General features: G+C 35.7%; 1 protein-coding gene across 1 annotated transcript in view; it reads right to left on the bottom strand.

Moving 5' to 3' along the window:
* The window catches only part of VPS13B (vacuolar protein sorting 13 homolog B), a 512,636-nt gene that overhangs the window by 334,455 nt on the left and 168,635 nt on the right, over positions 1-9,546 (bottom strand). Inside the window, 2 exon segments of the mRNA XM_009275488.2 lie at positions 2,721-2,894; positions 3,772-3,906. Of these exon segments, the coding sequence (XP_009273763.1) occupies positions 2,721-2,894; positions 3,772-3,906 (309 nt within the window).

Genomic DNA, 9,546 nt, shown 5'->3' with positions numbered 1-9,546 from the left:
CCCCCTGCCCCGCTGCACAGTGTGACCAGCAGCTCCACTGACACTGAGTTTGCAAAGTTTTCTGAACCCTTGTATTCGGGGAGAAGTAAACTGAGTTTATCCAAGTGCTGGGTGACAACTTATCCAATCCCAGCCAAGCTGGAACTGCTGTCCCCTTAGCTCTTTTGAGAAATCATGTGTGTATTTTGAGAGCATCAGCTATACAGCTATTTGTATATGTACTTTGTAGAGTTAGCAGACTTGGCCAACCCTGGCCTCATCTCCAGCAATCTGAACAATTCTAGATGATTTTTTTCATCTCTCCTGGATAGCTTTTTTCATTCTTTCTACAAGCAGGTTGCACTACTCTCTTCACTCTTCACTGTAGTCCAAATTCCTATTCCAGAACATCATATCTAACATTATTAGGATAAATTGCTCAAATAGCACAACTTCAGTACTGCACAATCATGTCCAGTAGTACAGCTTTAAACAACCCTTTTATTCCCCTGAGGCATAAGTTGAATTTGCTGTCAAATTATCCAGTATAGCTTTCTTAATTCCCAGAAGTGACTGCAATGGACAGTAAAAGCATATTTATGCTCTCAAATCACTTCATGTTTTCTCTCCATGTGGTTTTCACAGACGTAATGAAAAGGATAGCCATATCTCCTGTATTAAACTGCCTCAGTTCCTTCAGCAAGTATTTGAAAGCAAAGGCTTTAATTAACTCCCTCATTCTTTGTATAGAACCTGAGATAATTTAAACATTAATGTTTCCTAGTTTTATTTAAAAAAAAAAAAATCAACAATAAAGCCAAATTATTTGCAATACACTACTCTTCATGTTTACTGGGACCAAAGCTTTAACACATCAGTCAGCTTTTCCCTCTCATTTGTCATCAGTCACAGGTGCCACCTTACAGATCTAGAGAAGCAGAGCTAGAGTCTGAGCATGCAGGTTAGCGACTACCACTGAGTACACAGAATCAGTACAATTTTCCTGAGGCACTGGGGGGGCAGGTGAAGTGTCCAGTAAATTTTCAGTTCTAAAATCTTAGCATTTTAAATGTATCTCCATTCATCTACAAAACAGGTACCACAGACACTTGTCTATTACAAACCGATTTTCTGCCTCTCAAAGTCCCTGCATGAGGGTCTGGCTGGCACTTCATTTGTCGGTGCCTTAATTCTCGTAGGCATCTCCTGTCACAACCTATCAAGTACTCTCTACTATCTAACTGGACTATCCATAATACTAATGAGCTGAAATGTATGTGACCACTGTGACCTGTAACAAAAGCAGTAATTCTATAGTATAGGTAAGTATGCACAGCTCCTTTAAAATGCAATTAAGATTCCAAGACAAAAAAAAAAATCAGATAATTAAACTGAAAAGATCCTCAAAAAAGGCAGAAAATGCAATAATCAATAATAGTAATAAATATTATTATGAACATTTAAAAGATACTTAAGTGAGACAACAGATGCAACAGATTTTCACTTTTTTTAAAAAACAGATCTGAATAATTCAGAGACTGTTGAATTATTAATTGCTTTTTGGCAATGTTTTAGGGGCAGGAACTTAAGATAATTGTTATAAAAACACTGCCGTAAACATTTCCAACATGATGATCTCCAAGAAACATACAAGTACAGTTACTGAAAAAATAACCTAAAAACTGCTGGAGTGCACAGTGCTTACAAATATTTACTTTGCCTAAGAATCAAATGTTGCTTACATATGCACATAAAAATTACAAAGATGGTAATAAATTCACTGTTACTTTTCAGATTAATGACATTCAACACCATTACACATGAAAAAATTAGAGAAAAAAGCACACACTTTTCAGTTTACTTTTGTGTTTCATAATATTGGGGTCAGCTAATTCTTTTGCTTTCCTTAAAATAGATGCTTTTTGGGTTTGGGGTTTTTTTTCCCCTATTTGATTCCACTCAGCATGGCAACAGGATAAACTTTTAAAAACATGAAACCATGATTTTTACTGAGAGCAAAACCTAGATCCATGTGTATTTCACATACTATATTATAGTTATTTTAAACTAGGTACATTTCAAAATTGTCAGTGTTGCTTAAAACAGTCCAATGTTTTGTTTAAAGCCCACAGAAACCATAAGAATGTCAGGTAAGAGTATTTATGCCCATAAAGTCAACAACACCCTTAAATTTATCCAAGCAACTCTCTGAAAATATTAACTTGTTTCTCATTTAGATCCACCACAACACCAAGTTTGATAACGTCAAATGTGTGCTCTGTAGCATTTTAAAAATCACCGTTTTATTATTAACTAATTTTATGATAAACAAATTCTTAATTTAATTATAAATTATGCTGCAAATTTATAAGAACCATTTTGAATTCAGTACATCAACTTCTGTATAAGAAGCTCAACCCAACAGATGAAGGAAAGAAAGAATAAAACTAATATTTTCAAAATGGATCCTGCCCCAAAAAAAGTTTACAAAAGATTCTGTATAAATAATTTAAAAGGCAATCAAAGTCAATGAAGCATTTCTTACTGAAGAAGACATACATCAAAATGCTGGGTTTAGTTTTTGTGTCTCACAGTGAGCTAAAGTAAAGTTATAATGTGTGCAGTATGTGAAAAAGATACTTTGGCATTTGGCACATTTTAGATCAAGCCCTTCTTTTGAAAATTACATTGGATAGGAAAAATGTAATGTGATACCAGCTTAACAAGAGTTTTGCACTTACCAGAATTATGGCAGTAGTCCATATACTGTGGAATTTGGATTGTAAAGGCTACCAAATCTGGAGCTAAGAGAGATTCTGGCTTTCTACTCTCATTGAGCCATTTACTGCTGTGTAAGTCTCTGGTGTCAGAAGGGCCTTGAATTAAAGGAATCAGCTTCTCTTTTCCACCATCACCTAAGAGAAAGATTAGACTCCTTACAGCTCTTACTGCAACAAGGTAAATTTTCAACTAACTGTTGAAATGAATGTTCATAAACATTCACTAGTCCAAAGAGAACAGCTATTAACATTGTAAGTACAGAATTAAAAGAGGAAATAGAAAGAGCAATCTCATATAAACTATTAAACAACTTCCTTAATGTTATCTTGTAAATGTCTACATCCAGGAGGATTTCAAATAAAGTAATCAATTCTCTTTAAAATAGTAATTTCCATCCCAACTTTATAAAATAGTATCTTTAAAAATCACCATGAACTCAATTTAGAGTTCAATACACTACATTTTTAGTGTTCTTGACATTAGCTGCCTTTACATATGAAGAGATCATAGACATTGATTGGAAAAGTTCCTGCATGCTCTTCAAGAAAAATTGTATTAAAGAAACTTAAAAACTATGTATCACAGAGCCCTCAAAAACTTCACAAGCAAAATACATACTTGTAGCATCAATGGAAAATGAGACATTAAACAATAAACAGAATACATCAAAATTATGCTACAAATAAAGCAAAATGCAAATATGTTGTGTAATATGAAAATGCAGAGTTATTCCAGTTTCTTCAGTGCTTTTAGATTAATATTTGTCTCAGCAGAAAGAAAACAAATCTTTATTTTCTTATTCAGTGTAAAAATTGACTATACTGGGGCCAGACTGGATCATCCTGGCACACTTAACAATAATAATAAAAACCCCCAAAACAGAATACAAAAAAACCTCTCTGATTCATAGGAACAATGAGTAAATTCTTGTTTCAGTAACTCTCCTTGTAAAAAGCAAGGCCAATTCTCCTATACAGGCTATAAAGTTTTACATGGTCCAGCTGCACATACCTGGGGCTTTGGCACAAATTTTTATTGATCCCACGGTCCCAGAGGCACATTTGACCAATGATGTGCCGCAGTACTTCAATTCAACATTCTGGATTGAGCCCTCAAGAGTTGGCAGGGGATTCTTAGATTTCACACCTAATAAAAGAAAACTGCAAATGTACTAGCCTGTTGAATTTAAATATTTTTATATTCCTTCACCAAGGCATTTAAATTTAATTATACTTTAATTATCTACCTTAGATGTTCTTATAGCATTTTTGTTGTGATTCACAGTTTTTAAATGGAAGTGAGAGAATGCTGTATATGGGTATTTTAATACAGTTATGCATAAAATATATATAGATACTGTGAGGAAAACACACAAGGCCACTTAGAAATTGGAATAATAAATAAGTATATATACACATACATGCACTTTTGTTTTCACTTTATAAGTGCCACCTCAACTATTCTCTTTCATGTTTTTATTATGACCCTTTCATTTCAGGATCTTAAAATTACTGAGAGTTTTCAGCTTTCATTTAGACAACAACATTTTACTCAGTAGCAATGTAAAGCATTAAATCCATGCAGCTGAACGGCATAAAAGGCCAACGGCACACTTGCTATTTTTCAACAGAAACTGGAGTTCAAACCTTGCCTTAGGTTACAAGTGGAAATAAGTTTTGGTGGTCTTTCCTCAGTCCCCATTTGTGCACACCAGAAAACTACCGCACCAGTTAGAAGAAATCGGTGCTACTGGCAGTCACTTCTGAAGAGCTGCCTAGAACCGTGGCAGCAGCAGCAGGGGATCCTACAAGTCAGGACTGAGATATGTTGGCAGAGCTCGAGGGCAACCCCCAAAACAGCCCCAGAGCATGGGTGGAGGAAGCCAGCCCTCCTATTCCGTACAGCGCTGCCTATCAGAAAAAAATACATAAATTTACTTGCAAATTAGAAATAAATAGTTTCAACACCTGTAAGAAGTATGAAAGGAAAAACTAACAGAAGTTACCATTTTTTATGTTTTTTTTCCCCTCATGCAAAAGTGACTTGGAATTTGTCAGTTAAAATTGGCAAGCAGCTTGTTAATTATGCAAACATTAGTATAATTATGGAACCATTTCCTCACATATGTAACATAGAATTTGTTCCAAAATCCATAATTATGCAAGGAAAGTATTATGGAGTATCAGGTAAAAAAAATTAAAAGCATTTTGATATGTATTTCAAGATAGTTACACACATTAAAGAAACTTAACATACTCCTACAGAATGAACTCATTAGTTTTTTGCACAATCTCTCAAGAACTTAACCCAAAGAACAACCTTTAATATATATTAACTAGTAAGGAAAAATTCCTAAAAAATGATAGGAAGCAGAAGATTTAGGATTAAACCTGGTAATTGTGATTAGTTCACTGTGCTTATTCCAGTTCCTAACTATTGAAGTGTATTTGGTAGTGCATATAAAACCATTTGGTAAGCAGACTTCTTGACATATATTTAAGTTTTGTTCTGGTAAGACATTAAGATAATTTTTGAATAAAAAGTACTTTCCAAGGTAGGAAGAGAGAAGCAGCATACGAAGGGACACATGGCATTTAGTAAACTAGACTGCCATGTGAAAGTAGGTTCCACATTCTACGTATACTTTCTTATCAAAATTCAACCAGTCTTCTGTGTTCGAGGTATGCCCAGCCTTTTCCTAATTTGTGATTCAGGAAGGCTTCAGGCTCAAACAATGCTCACTGCAACCCATTTGTGTGCCTGCCACTACAACACCCCATCAGTTCTCAGTCTGAAAGATCAGCTACCAGTGGCTCTCAGTCTGAAAGATCAGCTACCAGTTTTAGGTCTCGTGAATACACCCTCATTCCCAGTCTTGCCCGCGATAAGCCTCTTAAAGCTGAAAATCCCTTTTGATCTAAGGTGTGGTATCATACACAACGCATGAATTCGTTCATAGGGTATCTGTAGGCATTTCCTAGTCTTGGCTCTGCCTCGTCATACTTCCTATAAACTTGTGCAAATAGAGGCCGGGGGAGGAGAAAAAAGTCTGGTTTTCCCTGTCTTCTGCCTATTCCAAAACAAAGATTATAAAATACTGTTAGTATTGTTAGCCAAGATTACAGTCAAAGCAAAACAAATTTGAGTTCATAATTTGACCCCCATCTTTCAAGTCTTCTCAAAGCTGGTAGCTTCTTGCTGTCTCCATCTTTCAGCAACTCTTTTATGCCTCAAAATACAAGGTGTGATGTCCGATACATTTCTCTCACTTCACTATGGAAGATTAAGTACTTTTAAAACTAAGTATTTTCCATCATGGAGTCCACTTTTAGATGCATTACCCTCGATAACCTCTCTGCATTAAGACTAAAATTTTGCATGTTAGTGACATGCATAGCTTAAATTTTGTTTTAGTATCATATTTGAAAACAAAGAACCAAGTTTCACGTGATCGTGCTCCCTATTTGCTTCTGTTCACTCTTATTCCCTCACCAAATAACTTCTGGACTCGTTGAATTTCAGCAAGATATGGCAGCATTATTAAAGACATTTATTTCCTACAATCTTCATGGAAATGTGGGTATATTTGTCCTGTTACCTGACCAGTCAGCATACGTATGACAGTCAGCAAAAGCATAGCTCAAACTAGCCAATGCACTATTTTTCATCCAGCCAGCAGTTAGGGATCATGATGGGAAGCTAGGAAAGCTGAATGGCTTGGCCTTGAAGAAACCCACAAACCCTCAATACATGATCATGTAATTAAAAATTATATTTTAATGCATACAAAGAAGTAACTGATAGCAGTAATAAGCTATTTCTTTCTGGAACACCTGTTTAAGAGTGTTCATCCTATACCTTTCTCAGTTGTTTTCAACTATTTGAAAAGAAAATAGAAAAGTATTAGGAAAACATAGCATAATCATGCCCCTCCTTTTCTACATTGCTTTGACATCAAATGGCAACATCATCCTGCTCTCAGTTTTAACACCCAAAAACCACAGCACACCACCGTAATCAAGGAGGAGTTGCAAGAAAAATTAATTCTGCTCAGGTTTCACAGCTCTGGACTGAGGGATACTCAGAAAACCCATTTATTAAATATTAACATCCTGTACAGAACCTACAATAAGGAATAAGGAACTTAGGATTTCTAACTAGACTTTCATCACGAAGACAAAAATCACCTGAACCTAAGGTGATTCCCCTTGCCCAGTTACAAGTCTCTTCTTCAAAGCGCAGAAAGTTTAGAGACTTTTGGTGAATCATTTCCAAATGAATAGGTTTAATAAAGGGAAACGGCACATTTTCTTCAGTGTCTGAAAATTTTTGGAAATTATGAACCATCCCTCATAAACTTGTCAAATTGGCAAGCTGCTCTACAGAGAAGAAAGAAGCCTTGTTTCCTATGTATGCTTCTGACTATCTGTAGTTTCCATCCCTGTAACTTTAGTTCTTCCCAAATATTCTCCCTTATTATCTCTTTCATCATGAGAATATCACTATAAAAATCGAAGTCTTAATAGTTGTACACATAGCTAAAATATTCCTTAAATACCTATTTCAGCAAGCAAATGTTTAAGCAAGTGAAGACTGGGGCTTCCTTCCCTCCCCTCAATGTTTATAAACTTTTCAGAAGTAGTGTCTTCTGAAGGGATTGATTGAGCAGGAAGATGTTAAAACTCCTAGATAAGAAATGCTCCAGTCCTCCAAATACTAACTCAAACTTAGTATGGAGATAAATACTCCACAAGATTTTAATTAAGACATTGAGCATGAATTCAAAGAGGAACCAGGGAAACCAAATCTATCATTGCCAACAGAAACATTATCCAAATTCAACGTCCTGCAAATAAAGCATGAGAAAGGCTTATTTCCAAGGTACAAGACAACGAAGTAGAATTTGTGCTGTACTCGCTCTTCTGGAATCACACGTTCAAAAGCAGCACTGTGATTTACTTGACTTTGTTGCTCAGTGTAGTCAAAATTGGAGAACAGAGTAACCATGTTTGTTTTTCAGTACACCTCATATTTTCTTTAGTTAATTTATTATTTTCATCAGGAACTTGGTAATCAAAGACTTCATGGAGTTAGAGAGATACATATACCTGTCTCCACCAAATATAACCTATGGCTGCTTCCAGATAAAAATGACAATTTTCTAGTTGTGTGATTTTCATACTGGAAACATCTTGCCCATTGTAGAACTAATTGCAGTAAAAATCAAGTGTTTCTTTCCCAGTACGTAACCATGTTTATACTTGGTGATGAAACATAATCTGTTTTAGTTGAATCAGACTATCAGACACAGAATATAACACATCACCAAAGACCTAAAAAGCTGTTCTTTCCATACTGCAGAACCCAAAAATAGGCAGAAAGGTTTTCTAACTTAAAACCTACTACACCTTGACAATTTACACCTTGTGCACACTCACTCACTTTCATTTTAACTCCAAGCCTAACAAGCCATTCTGTTCTAGAAACACACACAGAAGTATCACACTGTTGAGGAAGGTTCTCCCACACTTTAAAGCAGACATTCACATCCTTCCCCCAACTTTTCTGGTCATAGCTTTGGTCCTCTCCATGTACATAACCCAACTACACAGCTTGCCCCAAGTCCCTGCATTCAGTGACATTCTATGTGCAAGCAGGAGGGAATCAAATACCTAAAGGCAGGTCACAATTGTGTCTTTATAGATCAGACCAGGATTTCTGCTAACAAGCCTATTAATGCTGAGCAATCATTTAATTTAAGACCTGTTAAAAAAAGTTACCTAATTAGTGATTTTTACCAATGGCCTATACATCTTCTACCAATCCGTTCGTAATAAGGTGAATTTGCAATGATTAATGGAAAACCAAGAGACAAAATCTAAACTGATCAATAGAAAAGACAGGAAACCAGCAAAAGAGGTATGTTACTGATTCTGAGGACAAGAGTCAGGACTGTGTGCCGCCAAATCCCTGAAATACAATAAATAATTCTTTAGAAAGATCATAAAAGAGAGAACTGCAAAATATGAAATAGGAAATGAATAAGGCATGACTAAAACTTTTAGAAGCAGCTCCACATGAATTCTCCCCATATTTAGGTTATGGCCTCAGAAGGAAAAATTTCAATATTTAAAGCATTAAATACCAATAAACTATGGTTTGGCAACATGATATAGTAAAAGACTGTCACATACATGTCAAAATGATTTTAAACTCAGTAAAAAGATCAATCCACGAATAAAAGCAAGGAGCTTATTAACCAAATGAAATAACATTTAGGCCTAAGTCTTACTGGAATCAAGAAAAAAAACGTCCAATTATTTTCACAGAAACATATATTTAAGTTTTACATGACTAACACAGAAAAGCTAGTAAACAAATCGAAGCATAAGAGGAACCTCATTTCCTTCATGAGAGATACTCATTTGTGTTCAGACCCTGTTTAAGCTGTGCCCCCAGTGAGAACTTCTGAAAGTCTGTACTGAACTTGGTTACAGAGATGGCACTTCTGAGGAACTTGAAGCTAAAACCAAACTTAATTCCTTCCTCCTTGCAGTATGCACATAATAGAAGCCACAAAGACCAGCTCTAGCTGGCATCAGTCCTACTTCTCACGTTCAAAGCATTGGGGGAGCATGAGCTTTCATGTTCTTCGTTGCAGTAAAACAGCAGCAGCATAGAAACGTCAACATTTCTTTCAATCACTGTGCTTCCTCGCACACAACACCTTAAGAGAAAACACCGGGGTTTTGTGTTTGGGGTTCTCTCTTCTTTTTTTTTTTTTTT

The sequence above is a fragment of the Aptenodytes forsteri genome, unplaced genomic scaffold (assembly GCF_000699145.1).
Source record: "Aptenodytes forsteri isolate BGI_AS27 unplaced genomic scaffold, ASM69914v1 Scaffold208, whole genome shotgun sequence".
NCBI classification, from domain to species: Eukaryota; Metazoa; Chordata; class Aves; order Sphenisciformes; family Spheniscidae; genus Aptenodytes; species Aptenodytes forsteri.
This window is presented reverse-complemented; position numbering and strand designations above follow the sequence as displayed.